The sequence below is a fragment of the Perca fluviatilis genome, chromosome 20, assembly GCF_010015445.1.
Source record: "Perca fluviatilis chromosome 20, GENO_Pfluv_1.0, whole genome shotgun sequence".
NCBI classification, from domain to species: Eukaryota; Metazoa; Chordata; class Actinopteri; order Perciformes; family Percidae; genus Perca; species Perca fluviatilis.
The window spans coordinates 10252438-10274563 of record NC_053131.1 but is presented as its reverse complement, the minus strand read 5'-3'; the positions used below and the strand labels follow the sequence as shown (position 1 = coordinate 10274563).

General features: G+C 40.3%; 1 protein-coding gene across 1 annotated transcript; it reads left to right on the top strand.

The window, feature by feature from the left end:
* The first annotated feature begins 746 nt into the window (after positions 1–746).
* LOC120548808 (tandem C2 domains nuclear protein) lies at positions 747–18080 on the top strand. Its single transcript, XM_039785295.1, has 12 exons — positions 747–850; positions 2137–2205; positions 2294–2497; positions 4062–4232; positions 4774–4847; positions 6912–6981; positions 7751–7851; positions 9767–9883; positions 10181–10372; positions 14302–14416; positions 14520–14719; positions 17440–18080. Exons 1-12 carry the CDS (start codon positions 847–849, stop codon positions 17548–17550), a joined length of 1428 nt encoding a protein of 475 aa, XP_039641229.1. The 5' UTR covers positions 747–846; the 3' UTR covers positions 17551–18080.
* The last annotated feature ends 4046 nt before the right edge of the window (positions 18081–22126 follow it).

The window sequence follows — 22126 nt, the reverse complement described above, 5'->3', positions numbered from 1 at the left end:
TTACAACCTACCCTAAGCAAAATGTTGGTTGTATTAATGTTTTTTTTTCTTTAAATTTCGGTCTTGGAAAAGAGAGACTGACCGAGTTGTGCCTCTCAACCCATACACACACATATTATATTAAAAGTCATTTAAATGTTGAATGAAAGTTTTAATATCTAATTTTTTTTATAATCCTAATGTCATGATGTTACAGTTCACCCCAGGGTATGGTACAACTAACCCGGACTATGGGGTACATTGTAACATTGTAACTTGCTTGTTACAATGTTGTGTGTTTGAGAGTAAACCGTGCATTTTCTGTTTGGGTTGCAGAGATAACCGCTACACCATATTAGATCATTTTGGAACACCATCCCAATTTTTGGCATTTGGGGTGGAACACTATAACAAAATGAGGGATTATATCTGATAACATACCACATTTGGGGGATTTGTGCGCACAATAACAACAACAACAACAACAACAACAACAACAACAACAACAACAACTGTGAGTGAGTCTCTGTAAATGAAGACATACTGGACCTAGATTATGTAGAAAGTGTTGAGATATCGACTAAGGCTGGCACACGGTGATGATAGGTGGAGTAAACAAAATAAAATCCAAACAAAGTGGTGCTTTCATCATGGCAGTTCGGGGAAGGACGCGCAAATTTACGCACAGTGGCAGTCCGGGAATTAGAGCGTCTGGAGGGAGGGAGGGAGGAGGGTGAGGGAGAGACAGACCTGTAACCGAAGTGCACCATAAACCTGAGCTCTCCGGCATTTCTCTCCAGTCGGACCGTGAGAGTGGAGTGCGCCGCCGGATGTACAAACTTTATCCCCTTCCATTGAAAACATCGCATGGGTAAGTTTCCATTTTTACTGGCTTTGTCATTTGAAGTAACAGCTGATTAATTGCTATTTTGTGTAAATTGCAAAGTCACAGCGACGCAAATTCCTCCATATGCCCGCAGCACAGAGCAGCGTTTGTTGGCTACAGCAGGTGTAGTAGGGAAATTAAATCGTTTATACTTTCTTTCACTTTTTGTTTGCAGCTGAGTCCGTCAGTCTTCCCCAAACATAATTTAGCTTTTTAAAGACAACGTTTTATTATAACCCCCAAATATCCTCCCATGACAGCCATGACAGAAATTAAGGATTTTAGAGCACTATGACAAATTTGGGTGTTACAGCTAAGGATTGGCTATATAGCCTAGTTTTGGGATTTTAAGGGACTGTAACAATGGGATTGTAATAATCAACAAACACTGTGGTAACTACACCAGATTTGGAGGCATTTTATGTATATCAAAATTTGTTTGTTTTATTTTTGGAACATAACATATTTTAAGATTATATTCTTGGAGTTCAAACCCTATTGTTTCCAGTGTTGGGGCACTACAACAAATTATGGGATATAATGAACATATTTTGTTTGTTCAATGCCAATTTTGGGGCATTTGTGAGGAACTAAAATGATTTTGGGATTTCTGTAACATTTTCAACAGTAAATTTTAAAGGTGCTCTCCTAAATATTGTATATATATAGACATTTGAGGAATATATCTGCAAATATATCCATACCAAGTTTTGCAATGGTGGCGCGCTATAGCAAAATCTGGGATTGTGTCAAAGACCAAATTTTGGTGTGCCCTATACCAAATATGGGGGGTGGGGGGGGGGCGGAATTCAGTTTACTCTGAAAGATGTGGGATCATAACAATTAAATGTTAAAACATTTTTTTCTGGAACTAGTTTAAAACTTTGCGATCATGACAACACATTTCTGGAGCATTATGCCAATTGTGATAATCAGGCTGCACTACAACAGGAATTGGGATTAATAAGACAAGTTGTATGCAACATTTAGTTGATTTGGGGCCTCTAAAACTAAATTTGGGATTACAAAAAACAAATTAATTTTGTCCCAAATTGTAGGGACACTGAAAGAAAGTTTGGGATTATTACAAAAAATGCATTTTACAGATTAATGCCACATTTTAGGGACACATTTTGATATTTGGAGCGTTATCAACTCCTGATTAGATCCCCAGAAAAAGTTTTTTTTTCCAGCTAGTATCGCTGTTTACTGTGTAAACAACTCTAACCTCCACCTACTCTCTCTCATCATTGGAATATTTCCGGTTGCAGCCATGGAGTGCCTCAAAGACTGCTGCAAAAACTTCATTAGGAAGAAGGGGAAGGAGCAGGAGACCCAAGGTAAACTGGCGCCCTGCTCCGCTGCATATCAGACCGCTCAGAGTGAGAGGGTGTTGTTTCTTATTGTGTGATTTCCTCTCCTTTCAAGTGATCGCACTGAAGATGCCTCCTAAGAAGGCAGCGGCCTCAGGATGGGAGCCGGATGAAGGGAGAACGGGGGTTACAGAAGACTACCTCCTGTCCAAGCTGCCCCCGGATGGCAGGGAGGTGCCGTTTGTCCTGCCCACCTTCAAGGCCTCCTTCATCCAACCCAGAGGCTCCCGCTATCCCAATTTACAGTCTGGGCCGCAGAGTATGTACCGACTGAAGAAAAAAAAACCCCGCTGTTCCTCCTTTAGTTTGCATTAAAAGATGCTTTCATATCTTTAGGGAATAAAGTTCGCCTATTCACAGAATCTCACCATCATGTACATGAACCACGATAAGCAATATTGTAGAACCCTGCCCTAGTGTTTGTGTTGACTTAAAGGTTGGGTTGGTAAATAATGCCAGTCCCATCATCATAGTGTCCCTAACCACATGATAACCACATAATTCATGATGTATAACTCAAGACTTTAGATTTCAGAAATTACATTGAACTTTTCTGCTCCATAAAGCACATTGTAGCTGCCAGAATTGGTTGGATTTTGAGGGTGAGGACTTTAAGGTGAAAGCCAGCTTGGCAGCAGTCAGTCAAACCAGCTTTGGGCCAGTGTTCATATACAGTGAACCAGACGAGATCTTGGCCCATATCTGGCCAATCAAATGGCTGAAAATGGCAGTTATCATTATATGTTTTGTCTGTGTTTCTCTGGGGATTTAGAGAAGAAAAATCACAGACTATTCAAATATTTTAAGAGGTTTCTAAGACAACTCTGTCGGCTTATGCAGAATTGAAAGCAAACTGCCTTTCATGTCACTTAATGCAGATACATTCAGTATACAGTATAGGCCTGAGCTAACATTTGGTCCTCCATTGCTAGAGCAAAACTGACACTGTAGATACTCATTTGCAATTGGTTGGCTACCTGAATTAAGTGCGATAAACAGCCTTTCTGAAGCCTAATTTCTGTCTAGAGGGTTTTTCTACCTGAATTTATTTAGTGTGACAAGACAAAGGAATCATTATGCAGAATTACGTTTGTGTGACACATTTCGTGAGCTTAGAATTATAAGGTTCTATCTCCGTTTAGGGTAGTTCTGAGAGATTGAGCATCATAGTTTTTACATCCCAGCTGGCAAAACTGTTATGTAGTATAATCTACTATTAATAAATAACTAACAAAATATTTCTTTTACAGAAATAACACCACACAGGCATTAATAAACACCTAATGGATCAGATTATGTCAAAAACTCAATTTCGACCAAAAGTGGAGATAGAACCTTATAATTCTAAGCTCACGATTTTCACTTCAACAGTGCCCCCATGAGGCTTTTCATCACCTGGATGAGTGATGTAAGTTTCCCATCAAATGTAGGGTATAGGGATTTTTTGCTTTTTTAGAACTTGACATTAAGACATTTAACTACTGTACAATAGGTCAGTCGGCACGCAACCCCCATTCTGAAGGATGGAGCACTAAGACAAGGTTAAACTAGGGTGGAATAACACATTGCCACAACCTTAGGTTAAGGTTAGGGTGACTGACACATTTTACTCCACCCGCTCCACAGAGCCAGCTGCCATAAAGCCTCATGTGTCTAAGTTTCATTCAAATCAGCTCAGAGGTCACTGAGGTATGATCTGATATTTCCGCACGTACCAGGATATCCTGATTCTAAATCAATAACTGCAGTCTTTTGAGTTGACTGACTGAAAATAATACATTGTGGAAGCATGTAGACCTGCAGCCCTGCTTTCTTGTCTGCAGGTTCAGCCCGGTGCACGTACGCAGAGAGGAAAGCAGAGCTGCTGGGCTCCAGTCACTTCACCTACAACCCAGAGTCCAGCTTCCATCAGGGCCAGTGGACTGAGTGCATCTACCCCGGATCCCCCCGCCGAGACACACAGAAGAACAGAGACTCCGGTCCCCAAAGTCCAGGTAGCAGACACATCAAAAAAAAAAAAAACTCCATCCATGCTTCTCTTGAAGTTGTGAATCAAAATGGTTTTAAAATGCAAAAAAATGTGAGCAGAACATTACATTGTTTAGTTATTTCATCTGAATGAAATAGTGTATTATAATAAGAGAAACATATTTGACCAAAATCGTGACAAATATTTAACATGTTGATAAAATTTGCGATTGTATGCCACAATTTTGCTAACTTTCTTTTCATGTTTTAAAGAGTTTACTGTAGCATGAACTTGTAGGCTATATGTTTGAGATGCTAGATATGAAATGATTAAGTTTGTGCCTGGATAACCATATGCATAGTCACCATTATATACTTACAGTATTTATAGATAGACACCTATCCAACATTCCTATTCTTGATTTATAAAATAAACAACAAAAAACAGAATAAAAAGTCTTTTAAATATAGGAATAAGACATTGTATCCCTGAATTAATGACGGAGACCTACAGTACAGACAAACGTAATGAAACCAGCTGAATGTGGATTCATGTTTTGCTTCCAGGTTGGCCTCTGAAGCCGGGCGGCGAGCAGCGACTGAGCAGCTCCATGTTGGATCTCTCCGGGCCTCACATGCAGGTGGGACTGTGCTTTATCTAATCTGTATTCACACAGCGTTTCTCACCCTATGTCAACCAAGACTAAATATAGTTTTATAGTTTCCACTGTTCTCAGCAGCATAGTGGAACATTGCAAACCAGCCTCACAAGCTGCTATTTAGATTTAAAGGAGAAAGTCACAGGGGTCATTTCATCTCCAAGACTTGAAAACGAAACTAATTTTCAATGACTCTTTTTAGATCAACTATATTTAGAAGTTTTGAAATTGAAAAAAATACTTGACATTCATTTATCATCTTTACTAAAAAACCAAAAACATTTAAGCAATTGTGTCACTTTTGATAAAAATAACACATTTTAAAAGTATGGGGGGAATGCTACATAAAGCAGTGATAGAAAATTTGTAAATGTTGCATGGGAAAAAAATAGGGGAATACATAAATGAAAAAAAACATTAAGTAAGTCCAGAAACGAAGTACGCTCATTCAATTTCTAGCCAAAACTCTGGTCGCCAAATATGAAGCTGCAGCCAGTTAGCTTAGCTTAGCTTAGCTTAGCACAAGGACTGAAAACAGGGGGAAACAGCTAGCCTATATCAGGTTTGTTGATGTTTTGCACTGTTACTTGTGCAACAAATTCCTGAAGTCGCCACCAATACTTAATACAAATGTTGACACTTTGTTTACACTTTATATTTTTTTGTAAGGATTAAACAAACTAAATAAAACATGTTAATTAGTGAGCTTTAGAGTTGCTGGTAGTGTATTCTGTTACCTTTGGACAGATGTGCTTGCCATTTAAATATTTAATTGGCCCTTTAGATAACTTCTTTAAGTCTTTAAAAAGTCAAACATAAAGTAAAAAAAACCCAAAAGAGATCCTGTATTTATTACAAAAAAGTAAATGATGGCTCTTGTGAGTCACTCTAAAATTGATTTGAAAGGTATTTGAAATTTGAAAGTGATGATAAGTTCACTAGAGATTAATTTCAGTTTAGTGGCTGTCCCCGAATGTATATCTGTTTGCTACATATGATTCAGCTGGTGATTGTCTTAGACAAAGTGCTTTTTAATCCGTATTACAAAAAGTAAAATGATCTGTGTGTTAAGGTGTATTTCTTTGTTCTATAAAGGATGTGGTGTAGTATGCCTGTCAACAGCGCCTTGTTACTGGTTCAGGCTGTGTTCCAAACAATCAACCTAACGTCTCGCCCAATACCTAGACAAACATTACAATATTTTATTGAGGGTGCACACTTTGTAAAACGTCAGAGCAACGCTTAAGCAACACACTCACTGTATTGCTTATTGTGAACCAACACGGATACATTTCCATTCTCCTTTCACTTCTGTTGATGTCCTTAATTTCCAGAGCAACATGCAGTGGGTGTGTAATTACAGTTCAATTAGCTCAAATGTTAAGCAAACAGTAGTAAGTAATGATAGCATGAAAGACACAGCACCTCGGCAATAGATCAAACAGTAAACAAATAAACCCGGGATTCCAGAATGAAGATGTGAAATAAAACGTACAGGTAAAGAAACAAGGAACCAGTAATACAGAAACAGAAAGTAACAGAAATACCTCAACAACTATTGGACGGATTGGCATCACATCTGGTAAAGACATTCATTGTCCCCAGAGGACGAATCCCAAAGACTTTGGTGACCCACTGACTTTTCCTCTTGCGCCACAAGGCGGTTGACATTTGTGGTTTTGAGTGAAATGCCTCTTCAACTATTGGATGGATTTGCGTTAAATTTGGTACAGACATTCATGGTCCCCAGAGGATGAATTGTTATATCTTTGACTTCTCATCCAGCTTAAATTTCATGTTGTCCAATACTTTGGTTGATAACTACACACCTGAAAAACTTTGTGTTTAGTGTGAATTAGCAATTGTTAGCATGCTAAACTAAGATATACATAGTAAACATTAGCTAAACATCATTAGCATTCACTCATTTAGCTACCTGAGTACAGCCTCACAAAGCTGCTCGTGTGGCTGTAGACTGTTGTAAAATGATTTTGGGTTTCATGCCATCCCGACTATCTCCATGTCTGTGTTTGGGTCCACCTGCAGCGCTTCGACTCTGTCTCCAGCGTCCCCAGCAGCACGTCCTCCATGATTGGCTCCATTGAAAGCAGCCTGGGTAACTTACAGATTTGTCTCCGTCTACAAACACTTTACCTTTCAGACTTTCTATTAAGTCTGATTAAGATCGCTCTGCATTGTGCAGTCATGAAAGGGCAGACACAGTAATCACCTGCAAATGTTTTCACTCAGGTCCGCCATTGAGCTTCAGAGATAAGCCTTCTTACGTAAAGACTGTATTTTTCCAAGAAGAGATGCACCTTTCTTATAATAAGAGACATATCATTTGCATGTAATTCTTTCAGTTGCAAACTATGTTACAACATTTCTGTAAGTCCTTCACTGCCATGACAAATTACCACCTATTTTACTTCATATACTATGCAACAATTAACAATAACGCTGCTTGTCATGTATTCATAAGCAGAACCACATGGCGCTCTGTATAGCTATCCTGCTTGAGCAGTTTTATAGAAAGTTTGCTTTAATAGAGCTCGAAATAAAGAATTAATGAAATTGACAAAAAAGGTGATGACAAGAGGAGAAAAGGTCAGATTCTTGCCCAAAAGAGCATACATATCGAGAACTTGTTGAACTTTGTAACGCATCTAAACTTTATTTGTATTTGCAAACAAGAACTGACATAAATGAGAAAATCCAGAAAGCTGAAATTATAGATTATATTTGTTGCAAAAGCGTATACATTTCCATTTATATCAGCTTTTAACACTCATCAAAGACTTAATAATATAGCTACACTTTAAGCTCATATCTACATTATAACAATACAACCAATCACATCCAATAATTTGTTCCTGCTGATAAAGACTCCATCACCCTGTCTGGGGATGAGCGCGAGTTGGGGAAGGTGTGCGTCCGAGTGAACTACCAGGAGGCTCTGGAGCAGGTGTGGATCACTGTGGTTCAGGTAAGGTTACATACTGTGAGGAAAGGGGAGGGGGGGTTGAGAACTCAAAAAGCTCCATTGTGCTCTTCTGCAGCATTTCTCAATAGACCCTCTGTGTGTCCAAAACACAGGTCTCTGTTAGCTCTCTCAGTGCTCTATTAACTTTGGCTCAGACACTCAGGAGGAAAAAGTAGTTTTTTGAAGAGGCAGAACTGTCCTCATTGATGCTGAAACACAGTGATAAGTGTATCTGTGCATTCACGCGAAAGGCAACACCTACAGTGACAGTGTGTGTATGCATTCAATCTTTTTTATTTTATTCATAAAGACTTTATTGCAGAGGTATGCAACTTATTCCTCAATGAACAGGACCAAAAATGAAAATGGGGCACCTCTTTCCCACCCAAGATTAGGGTTTTTGTTTTGTTTAGGGTTCATTTTTGTTTCAAGTTCACATCAGTGCGGCACTTGAACTATCCATTGGGGCATTTGGGTGAACAAGTAGGCCACTGGGGTCGCACAAATACCCTTGTGTGACATTATGTCCAGAATTGAGTCTTTCCTGGGGCATAAATGAAACAAATCATGCTTAAATAAATACATGGTTTCAAGAGGACTTCAAACATTAAAGGTCCCATGAGATGGTGCTCTTTGGATGCTTTTATATAGGCCTCAGTGGTCCCCTAATACTGTATCTGAAGTCTCTTTTATATAGGCATCAGTGGTCCCCTAATACTGTATCTGAAGTCTCTTTTATATAGACCTTAGTGGTCCCCTAATACTGTATCTGAAGTCTCTTTTATATAGGCCTTAGTGGTCCCCTAATACTGTATCTGAAGTCTCTTTTATATAGACCTTAGTGGTCCCCTAATACTGTATCTGAAGTCTCTTTTATATAGACCTTAGTGGTCCCCTAATACTGTATCTGAAGTCTCTTTTATATAGGCCTTAGTGGTCCCCTAATACTGTATCTGAAGTCTCTTTCCCAAAATTCAGCCTTGGTGCAGAATTACAGCCACTAGAGCCAGTCCCACAATGAGCTTTCCTTAGGATGTGCCATTTGTGCCAAGGTGGAGGGTGGGGGTGTGGCCTTGACCAACTGCCACTTTTGATCGTTTGAAAGCCATGATGTCTCTCTCTCATGGGTGGGCCAAATTCTCTGGGCGGGCAAAGCAGAGAAAGGGGAGGTAACCTTGCTCCTTATGACCTCATAAGGAGAAGATTCCAGATCGGCCCATCTGAGCTTTCATTTTCTCAAAGGCAGAGCAGGATAGCCAGGGCTCGGTTTACACCTATCACCATTTCTAGCCACTGGGGGACCATAGGCAGGCTGGGGGAACGCATATTAATGTTAAAAAACCTCATAAAGTGAAATGTTCATGCCATGTGACCTTAACGCACAGTGTTGATGTATCAGACGTTGATTCTCTTGTTTTTATGTCCTTTTTTTGCTAAGTAGTAGCCTGGTTGACACCAGAGCCTTCGCAGTTGTAACTGAGAAGGGTCTGGCCAAGGTTCATTCACAGTCCATTTCCAAAGGGGCGTCACCAACGGACGCCGCTCAAATGCCTCTGGGCGCAATTGGATAGTCCTTCAACCAATCAGACCAACGATCCGGGTGCCGTAGCAGCGACAGCGGCATCAACGGGTTGCTGCGCTTTGGTGGCTGTCATTTTGAATGTAAACAAAAAGCTGTCGTCATCGTGTAAAGCCCGCCTCAACGGTTGTGATTGGTCCCTTGATTTGGAAAAATTGTAAATGGGCTTGAATGGTCTCTTGGCCAGACAAATCTCAAATTTGCCGGAAGTTCGTCAGGGTTTTCCCAGGCTATCTAAGTAGAGCAGTTTGTCCCAAACCTGTTTGCTTAAGAGCATTGTAGCCTATAAATAGTTGTCCTGCCTCGAGTATAATGTTATTTTCCCTCATTCGTTATCAGTGTTCAGACCTCAACGTTGGTCCGGATGGAGTGGAACAACAAAAGGTTGGATTTAAAGGGATCATCACCATCCCCAAACCGATACAGTTCAAGAGCTCGATTAAGGATTGCTGTCAGGTAATGCTGAAGGCCGCTGTCTAAAACCTGAGGTTTTATTTTTATGGTAACAAATTGAGTCGTAGCTCGGATTTTACTCTGCTACATTTTAGGAGAAGATCTATGAAAAGACAGTTTTGTAACATTTGACTTCTCACAATTTGACCCTTGTATACAGATACATTCTGAATAGCCACACCTTTTCTTTGCAGGGTTGTTATTCCAGTTACATATACTTTGCATTAGATAGATTTAATTTTCCTGAATGAGAAAAAAAAACACCACCTGATTTTACCGTGTGCTTCGTCTGCTCTTCAGGATGTATCCTTCATGGAGACCTTTGTGTTTGCGCTGCGTCTCCAGCAGTTGCGCTGCAGTGCTTTGGTACTGCGCCTGCAGACGCACATCCCAAAGAAACGTACGATGGCGGAGTGCGTCCTGTCCCTACGGCAGCTCGGTCCTCAGGAGACAGAGCACTGGCTGGAGCTCAACTTCCCGTCCAAATCCTCTGTGAGTGTTGACACTTGACCAGTAATGGAATGTAACTGAGTACATTTACTCAAGTACTGTACTTAAGAGTCTTGTCTTTTCATGCCACTTTCTACTTCTACTCCGCTACATCTCTGAGAGAAATATTGTACTTTTTACTCCACTACATTCATCTGACAGCTTTAGTTACTTTACAAATTAGGATGTTTGCACACAAAACACATGTAATGTTTTATTATAAATTAAACTACCCAAGCTGAAATGATAAGCCGATTAAACACAGAACACTTTTTTGTGACACTTTTGAGGCTCTTTTTCAATACTTGTTTCCAGTTTGTAAAATGTGAGGATTTTTCTGCATTAAGTACTTACTTTTAATACTTTAAGTAAATTTTTTTCTGATGATACTTACATACTTTTACTTAAATAACACTTTCAATTCAAGACTTTTACTTGAAACAGACTATTTTTACAGTGTGGTATTAGTATTTTTACTTAAGGATCTGACTACTTCTTCCACCACTGCACTTGACATGTTATGAGTCAGGCCTGTGGCACTAAAGTCTGTTGTTGGTCTTAAGGCTGGTGTCCGGTTTATATTGTCTGTCACTGGTTCTTCAAATAGTAACACTGTTTGAGAACATTTACAAGATTACCAGGAATTAAATCATTATTATCTCAAACTAGAGCATTTTTTTAGCCTTTACACAAATGCGCACATAACACGTTGATGTTCGATGTACCATGTTCGCCATTCGAGTTTAGCGTAGTAGATATGCTAATATGCTAAAATATGCTAATTAGCACAAATCACAAAGTGCAGCTGAGGCTGATGGGAATGTCATTAGTTTTGCAGGTATTTGGTCATAAAACAAAGTAAGGGACAAACAAAAATGTTGACATAGTGATGGAGCTAGGTGAAAGTCAGATGATAAGCAAAGTTATTACAGTTCATCCTGAGTGGGACATGAACGTCTGTACAAAATTTCATGACAACCCATTGAATAATTGTTGAGATATTTTACCAAAATCCCCACATGTCAACTCTAATGGTGGCACTAGAGGCAAAGTCAGAGGATCACCACAGTCAGCAGGGTTAGCTGATAGGGTCTTACCTGCTGTCCAGCTGTTTCAGCGTGGGAATATCCCAGACTTTTTATTACTTATTCTTCACCATTTCCTCTGTTGGCTGCTGTCTTTTATCACCCCTTTGTACGTGCACAGTAAAAACAACGCACTGCGTGTGTCTCATAAAACTGTCCCTGTGATGCATTGTAGCTCACTGGCATGTACTGTACTCTTGGCCCTAATAGGGTAACATCCACGCTGAGGCACACTTTATTTTGTTGCATAATCACAGGAAAAAGAGAAAGGGGATTCATTATCGAGGGGAATTTGGAAACAGGCTTTTATTGGAGAGAAGAAACCAGAGTGCAGATTCTGGAAATGTAAGACATGGAAAGTGATTCAAACCTCAAACCATTTCAACAGCAGAGAGTGGTTTTGTTGATAAATGGATGCATGTCTGGCCAGTGACAGTAAAATGTGAACTGTTTCTGCACTTAGTGGATCAGACAGTGGATCGTCATTAGGTTCTCAGAGGGTCGATTAGATTCAGTGAGTGATTTTACCCATCTCGTGGACACAAAAGGCACAAATCAGCTCCTTAAGAGCTAAGACAGCTAAACTAGTGGAAGTACCCTACAAGAAATATATCAGCAGCATTTTAAAAAAGAAGCGGAGGAACTGGAAGTCCGAATCGTACAACAAGACGCTAGCGGTTCTGTGAGGCTGTACTAATGGTGTGTGTCCATTGTCAGCGTCATTTCCCCGCTTCCCATTCATTTCTATGGGAGCAGCCGTGCAATGCATTCTGGTAGCGTTGAGTCGCCCGATCCTCATTTGCATAAAGTTGAATCCAGCCAACTTTATGCAAATAAGGACCGGCCGGCTCGACTCGCCGCCTCTCAAAATCTCACGAAAATCTTTTAAACTGACCTTTGTCCATCTGAAATGAAGACAGATTCAGCATCTGCATGGCCTATTTCTCGCTTAAGATGTTTTCAGAAACACGTTTCCGTGAACTATTTATAACTAAATATAAGGTCGTATTCCGAAAGAGCCGCCATTATGGTCGGTTTTGAAATTCGGGAGCAGACAGATCCACGTGACGCGTTCGTCCAATCAGCTGCAGCCATCATGGTTGTAGGACGGTATAGACTGTTTTTTTTGCTTGTCAGTGAAGAGAAACTGGTGGCAAGCCCACTAGCGTGCAATGCTGGGAAGCGCGGCGATCCCATCCGTGAAAACAATGCGTATATGGACACCCACCATTAGTCACAGTAGTGCTTTGAACTAAATGCAAATGTCAGTTTGGGGAAAGAATTGGAAATAAATGCTTACATGTTATTCCCTGGATTGCTTTTTGTTTTCTATATCCATTAATAAAATCAATCATGTTTAGCAGGTACTGTATACTGTTTGACAGGTATTTGTTCACCTGATGATCGCGCTAGAGGAAATATCAGGTGATTACCAAAGTTATTACAATTCATCCTGAGGGGAACATGAATGTCTCTGCCAAATTTCATGGTAACCCATCCCATTTTCGTTGACATAGTTCACTGAAAGCCACAGATGTCAAACTTCTGGTGGCGTTAAGAGGAAAGTCAGGGGAACACCAAAGCCATTAGGATTCTTCCTCTGGGGACCATGATCAAAATCCTCAATGCTGCGGCGATTGGCTAAAGACAACGTCAGAAGGGGTCTGCTCTGTATAATGTCTATGAGCAACACTAAAGCAATTGAGTCATGGCGAAGTTTTTAAATTCACCAGACAATTTAGATTTTCATGAATGGAACCATTGCTATCGTAAGAAATTACTGTACAGTGTATTTATCGACCTTTGAAAGACAAATTTAATATCTCAGACACATGGAGGAACACACTTTGTTCTGGTGTTGAGAAAACACAATAACTCTCCTGATGGAGTGCTGTATTTAAAGGTCAAAATATATTAGACCCCTCAAACTGCTGGTTTAATACCAAAATTTGAACTTTTGATGCACTTTGTACATTCTTCTGGGCTTTTTTTTTTTTTTTAAACTACATCTTTTTGGCCAATAATTAAAGGTTGAACTTTTGTAGCTTTAAAGTCACAAACTCTTACAGTGAAGCTCCAACGGACACCAAACAGCTGTCCTGACAGTTTACACTGATTATTGGGAGAGAACTGCGACAAAAGGTCAAACTCTGAAAGGCTGTAGCTGACACAAACTTGATAATGGATGATGCATGTTGGTAGACTACATGACTATTTGATGCTGGTGATGTCTTTAGTGCTCAGTGGTCACTTGGAAGTCTGTTTATTAAAACAAAAACTGCAGAGAACATGGCCCTGCTTGTGTGCCAATGGAAAATACACTTAATAAATAACACATATGTTCATATCTTTCCTTATAGTTTCCTTGTACAATCAGTCGATGTTTAGTTTATGCTTGGGGTCTGAGATAAGTTACGAAAAACATGCTCTACGTTCATTTCTAGGTAACTGGGTAGTGCAGGTTACTTTTGGGAGCACACTTTATAATCTGTTTTGCAAACCCAGGACTGCAACAAACATCCATAATATTTATATTTTGTTATTTTCCCACAAAGAACACAAAGCATTTTTTGGGAGTGTGTTTTTATTTTGTAATATGAAAAGTTAAAAGTGTCTTAGTTTAAACACACTCTAAATGTCCCTATTAAATGCCTATAATTATTAAGATATAATTGAGTGTTTAAGAGTCCTGCAGTGGCGCAAGGTTCGAATCCAACCTGCTGCCCTTTGCTGCGTGTCATCCCCCATCTCTCTCCCCCCCTTTCATGTCTATCCACTTTGAAATAAAGGGAAAAAAGCCCCCAAAAATAATCTATAATAAAATATAATTGAGCATTTATCTTTCAGGTGTGCCACGCCGAGCTGCATCTCGCCACCTGCTTTCAGCCAGTCAATGGACGCATCCAGCTCCAGGTCCTCGCCGCCCAAAACCTCCCAGCATCCTCCTCACCACTCACCCAAGGTACTGTCACTGGAAATGGTCTTAAATCTCCAGTGGAATGATGAGTAACCGCAATCCCGTGTGACTCATGTGAGTGACCATATTGTTGTTTCCACTTCTGAAGCGTTTTTTGTCAAAGTGGAGATGCACCAGTTGGGACAGGTGGTGATGAAGAAGAAGACTCGTGTCCTGAAGGCGTCGGGGGGTCAGTGTAGGTGGACGGAGACGTTTCACTTCCTCCTGGCTGCGTTTGACCACGCCTGCTCGCTGTCAGTCAAACTGTACAGCCGGAGCTCGGTCGGGAGGAAACAGTCCCTCGGACAGGTGAGTTGTGACATCAGGTTTTTCATAAAGAAATAACTCTCACTTTTCTTTTAGCTATTATGTCCTAGAGCTGTTGTTATTTTTTTGTTACTAATATTTATTATTGATTGTTGTATGTAATATTTCCCAGTGTATGCCTCACTGATAGTGAGCTGATATGATGGTTTCCAAGTTGTCATGGCAGTGTAGAAGTTCAAATTTCCATTTGAGTTTCCAAGCACTTTAAGGACTTTGCATCCATGTTGGCTTAAAGGAACACGCCGACTTATTGGAAATTTAGCTTATTCACCATAACCCCCAGAGTTAGACAAGTCGATACATACCCTTCTCGTGTCCGTGCGTGCTGTAAAGCTGTCTGACGGCTCCAGCGGCATCAGCCCATAACAGAACAGGCAGGTGAATGGTTCCAGTAATCCTACTGCTCCGAATAAGTGACAAAATAACGCCAACATGTTCCTATTTACATGTTGTGATTTGTAGAGTCACAGTGTGTACAAGAAACAACGTAACATGAGACACAGCCATCTTCTAACCGTAAACAAACCGGGAACTATATTCTCAGGCGGAAGAATATAGTACTTGGGCGGAGTGATATGCTCGCAGCAAGCCTGTCTGAGAATATAGTTCCCGGTTTGTTTACATATAAAAGATGGCTGTGTCTCATGTTACGTTGTTTTTTGTACACGCTGTGACTCTACAAATCACAACATCTAAATAAGAACATGTTGGCGTTATTTTGTCACTTTTGTCACAATTGGGAGCAGTAGGCTAGTTGGAACCAGTCACCTGCAGGATCTGTGCTGGGCTAAGCTAATGCTGGAGCCGTCAGACAGCTTTACAGCACGCACAGAGATGAGAAGGGTATGTATCGACTTTTCTTACTCTGGGGGTTACGGTGAATAAGCTAAATTCACAATAAGTCGGCGTGTTCATTTAAGAGTGTAAATTTAAATGTAAAATAAATAAATCCGCTTATACATCTGCCATTTAAGATTTTTTACTCATTTATCTAACTGGTAAATATTTCTTTGGTAAATTAATTCTTCATTTGCCATTTTTTATTCCACTATAAAGAGCTGCTAACGCACCCAAAAGTATCTCATTATCTTAAACTGTTTCAGAGGCTTTTCCTTCTCAGAATTGATAAAGTACTTCTGAAGCAAACTAATAAACTTCCTGGCAATAAAATTGAAGGATTTTAAGGTTTTCAATAACTGCACAAAGTATTGGCAGCATCATTAATATTAATTAATGTGTTGACAAAAGTAAAATGATCAGCCTTAAAGAGAGATGCATAACTCTACATAACAGGGGCCACTGTTGCCACAAGAGGTAAGTAATTACTGGCCTGGCTCCGCCCTCCTACGTACTTCTGCTCAATTTTCATTTCTCTTCAGTACTCCGTCTGGGTTTGCGGTATATTCTTGGGTTTTCTCCCGCCAAATATTTGGCAGTCCAATCAGCGAACAGAGGGAGTGGCTGAGAACGATGGCGTTGAGGACGTGCGCTAGAAAGATGCGAGCGAAGCCATTCGGTTCGTTGTGGCAACGCTGCCGAATATCCAGAAGTTAAAGCCCGAGCAAGAACAATCTTTGCTGAGTTGTGTTGGTGGCCATGATGTTGTGGCCCTCCTCCCCACGGGTTTCGGGAAAAGTTAGATTTTACAGCTCGCTCCGTTAGCGGTGAAGGAGTTGGCTAACGCTAGCGATGCTAATGCTAAATATAAGCCGATAGTCCTCCCCTCTTGTTGCGCATGACATACTGTACGTCACGACCAAACGTTAGCGATTGGTTATGGCAGATCCAGAGTGGCTCTGGGCAGATCCAATAGTTTTAAACTTCAACAGAGTACTTCAAGGAAGTTAACGCTTGTCAATGGAGAGTGGCCAGACTCTCTGTACAAATGAAATGTACCAGAGTCTGGTAGGACCAGGCTAAGTAATTACAGGATATTGGCACACTGTTTGCCTTGATTTTCTTTTGTGATGAAACAATTTAAAGATTTATCTGTGATTCAGATTAAATTTGTCATGGTTCCTTGTGTACTTACATACATAAAAAAAAATGAAAAGACTGTTCTCCACCAGCCACTTTCAGTGATATGCTTAAAGGTTCTGTACTTAAAATCCTGAGAAAAAAAAGAAGTGGTCTGGGTTTGCATTCACACGGCTCTCACAGACCATTCCCCATCTCATCAAATTACAATGCTTTGTTACGCCCCTCGGCGTCTGATACGAATGCACAGGCACTCACATGCACGTGTGGCCTGACCGGCTATCAAAACAAGGAAGGACTTCATTCTCTGCTGAGGACGCCATTACTCCACTGTATCTTTACAAAGCAAATATTTGTTTGCTGCTATATTAATGTTCTGACTGTCAAGTACAGCCCCTTTAAACATAGTGTAACAGCACAAGTAGAAATGATCATAAAGTCATTAAACTGACTGTAGTTGTAGTTATACAAAAATAACTGAAGTAAAATATCTGAAGTTTGCTGACATTAGCTACCCACTAAGCTACTGGTCAAAAACAGACAAAGTAAGGCCTTGAGAAAAACACCTGAGTGGATTGAGTGTTTTATTGCTTCCGAATTCAACTTTTTCTAAGAGGAGGATTGTGCTATTTTTTCTTTTGATACTGAGATCGGAAGATTTGGAGATAATTGGAGGTGAAATGCAACAAGCTGAGGAATCATTGCCTTTCCAATGTTTCTGGCAGGTTGAGCTGGGATTCGACAGCCCTGTCCCAGAAGCAGTGGAGCAGTGGAAGGATACGATGGCTCACCCAGAGAAAGTGGTGACATCATGGTACCGGCTGAGCGCTGCTTAAACCTCTTCTCCTAACGTCTTCTTTACGCACCACAGACACGATGCTCTCGTGCTGCACGTCCAGCTGTGCCTGCTTGCTTTTCCAGTCGCCCGGCCACAGTCTTGTACGATAGCTGAGTCAACCCTGACGGATCGGACTGTAAAGTACTGATCGTGCTCTGAATGCCCTGAGAGACCAGATTTCCACTGTTCAGGTGCTAAGTTGTAGAGAGGGATTTCGAACAAAGTGTAATTGCTGGAAATGTGTTTTTTTTTTTTTGTGTAGACAAAATTTATTATTTTCTTCTTAAAAAAAACTGTAGAGCATGTGCCTAACCTTAGTCTGCTGCATGGCATTTAGCTGTATATAATGCTGTATTTTGTAACTGAAATGCATTTTTAGTGAAAACCTTGTCACTCTGTTTCAGTTGGATAGAAAGTTTACAAGCAGAGAAAGTCACCATAAAGCCAAAGTTATTGTATTGAAAACGTTATGTTATCAGTCTGTTATTAAAGTGATGGTTCGGAGTAATTTCACCCAAGGGTCGTTTGCACCGCGACCTCGAGCCAAACACCCCCCCAGAAGCTTTTTTCGTTAGCGTAGAGTAGCGTTATCAGCTGAATAGATTAGTGCAGGCGCTAATGGATCCAAGAGTGTATCTTCTACATTACCCCACTAATAATGCCCAAAATCATACCAAACGTCTACACTAGTACAAATAGGTTATGTACTCCTAAAACGAAGGATTGGAAAGTTTGTAAGTTAACCAGGAGTTTATTTAAATAACACTGGCCTGTTGGCTTCTGCTCTCTGCTGCTACTGCTACCGGCAGTAAGACGAGTGCTTAGGGACGTCTACAAATTACAACACCGAAAAGAGATCAACAAAAATATTTATTAATTTAAATAATTTTTTAAAAGTCCTGTAGTACAACTAGCAGGAGACAAGTTATAATTGAGGTAAGTTTGGATACATTACCTTATTTAATCATTAAATTAATAAATATTTTTGTTGTATCTCTTTTCGGTGTTGTAATTTGTAGATGTCCCTAAGCACTCGTCTTACTGCCGGTAGCAGTAGCAGCAGAGAGCAGAAGCCAGCAGGCCAGTGTTATTTAAATAAACTTCTGGTGCACTTACAAACTTTCCAATCCATCGTTTTATGAGTGCATAACCTATTTGTACTAGTGTAGAAGTTTGGTATCATTTCGGGCATTATTAGTGGGGTAATGTACAAGATACACTCTTGGATCCATTAGCGCCTGCACTAAGCTATTCAGCTGATAACGCTAACTCTCCCAATGTTCGACCCAGGTGAAAAAAGCTTCTGGGGGGGTGTTTGGCTCGAGGTCGTGGTGCAAAGGACCCTAGGGTGAAATTACTCCGAACCCTCACTTTAAGACCCATCTTAAAAGATAAGGCTGGCGATATTCTATATTTTTCTTATTGTCAACAAACTCATAAAAACTATCTAACTATTTATAGATACTTTCCTGTCCTGTCTCAAATCCCATTGGTTTCTACTTAAAAAGTAAATCTTTAAAAAAGAGAGTCATAAATACAGTTGAATAGATAGTTTCCTTTTTTTAAGAATCTATAATTTCCTGCTTCCAGCTGGGCACTGTAGTTTTCAGCAAACTTACTTCAACATGCGTCAACAGAATTTTGTGCCACTTGGGGGCACCAGAAACAAGTTGTGAACACAACACTGACATATCACCTTTTAAATTAATACGGCGCACTTGTTTACACACAGTTGTGAACAGAAGTCCAATATTGTCTTTTAGCTCTGTTTTTGGTCTCTATTACACTAACTCGTGAGGGATATATCTGTCTCTTTAGCTGCTAAATGCTCCACTATACGTTAACCCAGGGGCGTAGCACAAAATTCTGGGCCCTGTAGAAAGGCATTTTCTATGGGCCCCTCCCCGCATCCACAGCTATTCATTCTAGCATCTGTTTGGGCCCTCCTCACATGAGGGCCCTGGGTACTCAGTTCCCTTCTCCACCCCAGTCCAACGCCCTTGCATTCACCAGCCGGTCTCTAATGTGTCTGTCTGCTGTTTAATGCTGAGTAGATAGTGTACACTGGGTTTATACAGCTTTTTCACTGAAAACTGCTGCTCGCTGCGACCGAAAAATGATAGGAGAGCGGTGAGAGTGAACCAAAATAGTGACATTTACAGACCGGACAGCTGAAAAATTAGCTGAAAGTCACTAGAAATCTCCATAAAGCCGAGGAGAACCACAGATTGAGGTGATAATTCTCTAGGGTAAAAGATCAGTTATAGCCGCTTTAAACAGGAGTAATAGTGTGTTTGTGGGGACTATTTATAGATGCGGATTAATTCACATTTAATCTGTTAGTGAGTGTTTATGGCAATAGGACCACCTGTTGTTACTGTATGTGGGAAAAACTACGGTGCCCATGTTCTTTGTAATGAAGGAACATGTCAGCCTGTGCAACATTGTGATATGAACTAATATGTTTGAATAGTTTTTGGACTACAATTAATTGAGCTCTATGACACTGAGGAATCAGCAATATCAGGCTTGTTGACAAAAAGAGAAATCTACTGTACCACTTAACTTTTCCTTTAATTCCCTGAGAATTGAGTTCAAAGTTTTCCCCTTACCCTAATTTAACTATATAGGATATCGTGTTACTGTACAATACAGCAGTATCAAACCTTAGCTGTACGCTTTTGATAAAAGCACTTTAATTTTTTTTTAAATGTATTTAATGTATTAATGTTGAAAGTTTAGTGATTAAAAGTAGGTGTCATTTGACTATGTGAAGTTTGTGTGATTATTGAAAGAAAGAACAGTAGAGAGCGCTAATGGAAAATAAAATGTGTGTATTAGTCTTGAAGTGACATTTTCGGAAAGATCACCACTAATTGTGGGATTTTGAGTGAAGTCTTTTTTTTTAAGATTATTTTTGGGTATTTAGACCTTTATTTCTATAGTTCAGATAAAGACATGAAAGGGAAGAGAGAGGGGGAATGGCATGCAGCAAAGGGCCGCAGGTTGGAGTCGAACCCATGGCTGCTGCGTCGAGGAGTAAACTTCTATAGGTGTGCGCCTGCTCTACCAGCTGAGCTAACCCGGCCACGGTGGAGTCTTTTTTAACGTCTTGTTTGTGGCACATGGAATGAAAACAGGCCAAGATCTTCAGCATGTACATTACACTCGTTACACACATTATGTAGCACCTGTAAAATAGGTCAACAACCATAAAGCACGGTGTCACCATGTCACTTTTTATTGAAGAGGCCACTGGTTGAGAAATCTTAAGGCGAACAGCAAGAGAAAAAGTACCACAGTGCTTCCCCTTCTCCTGACTCTGGAACATCCTGTTTTCCGGTTTCAGCCTTTATTATAAAGGCAATTTAATGTCACTACTGTATGTGGACAATCGCAATCTCATCCTCAACATTTGAGGACAACAGAAAAGGACGTGTGTTTTTATAGGCAAAATCTACTTTCCTTTCAGCTGCAGCACTTTGAAAAGTTGAGTTTCACTGAAAATAATGTGTCCTCATTTTGAAAATTGTAATGCCTTCACTTAAAAAACAATTTCCTACAAAGAAAAACAAATGTTACTAGTTATTATCACAGGGAATGTGTGAACATTTTGGATTTTGTAACCATCTTTACTATTCAAATAATCATTTTGAACATAAAATAATGTTTTTGACAGGCAAATTTGTACTTTTGGGTAATAAAAGTCATCCCACAGGGAATCCTGTCTCCATTTCAGTGTCATATAGCATGATAGATTAGATTGAGCGGCGACCTGCTCTGTGTAACCAGCTGTAGACGTGGACACGCAAACACACACCCAGCGAACAATAAGTCTGTGGACCAAGAAAACAGAGGCTGGCGAGTGTTTGCGTTTAAAGTGTGTGTGACCAGGGCAACCGGCCGCCCCACGTGAGCTGGCTTGCGTCAGAGCCCTTCATATCCTGGCATGCCAAAACACCATCATCTTTATTTTACGTAATTAATGTTTGATTTATAGTTAATGTTACACAGAGGACATTCCAGACACACCTTAACCAGTGACTTGACTTAACATCCAGCTCTTAGCTCAAAGGAGTGTGTTTGACTTTGACTCAAAAAAAGGTGTTTGATTCTCACAAGCAGGATTTGGGGTTATTGTTCCTCTATGTGCTGAACGGATTCTCTGTTTGACACTATTTGGCCAGATGCCACGCTGAGTCTGCTGCACATTCCAGTTGCCTCATAACCACATGCTTGCAGGTCCAGGTTCCTTCACCTGGGAGACACAATGCAGAGTTTACAGAAGTCCTGCAGCAGAGAGCAGAGCTGTAAGATTCATGCCTCTGTCATCAAATGAAGGGTTATGTGACATTACATGACATACAACCCTTTTAAGCTTAATAACATTTGCTGACAACCTGTTGGAAAAAAATCTCTGAGGTCTTTGAAGGAAAACAAGACATCTTTTCGGAAATCCTGTAAAGGATTTTTGAGCATTTACCAGTTGGAAAAGATTGTTTGACAGTATGTTTTCAGACTATATTCAGATTCAAAACTGTAAAAAGGGTTATGGTGAGCCATAGCTGTCGCTC

What these genes read in the sequence shown, in the direction of transcription:
- LOC120548808 (XM_039785295.1), top strand. An exon ending in GAAGGAGCAGGAGACCCAAG is followed by an intron (nt 2,206 to 2,293) that starts GTAAACTGGCGC and finishes TCTCCTTTCAAG; the next exon opens with TGATCGCACTGAAGATGCCT. An exon ending in ACTTCCCGTCCAAATCCTCT is followed by an intron (nt 10,373 to 14,301) that starts GTGAGTGTTGAC and finishes TTTATCTTTCAG; the next exon opens with GTGTGCCACGCCGAGCTGCA.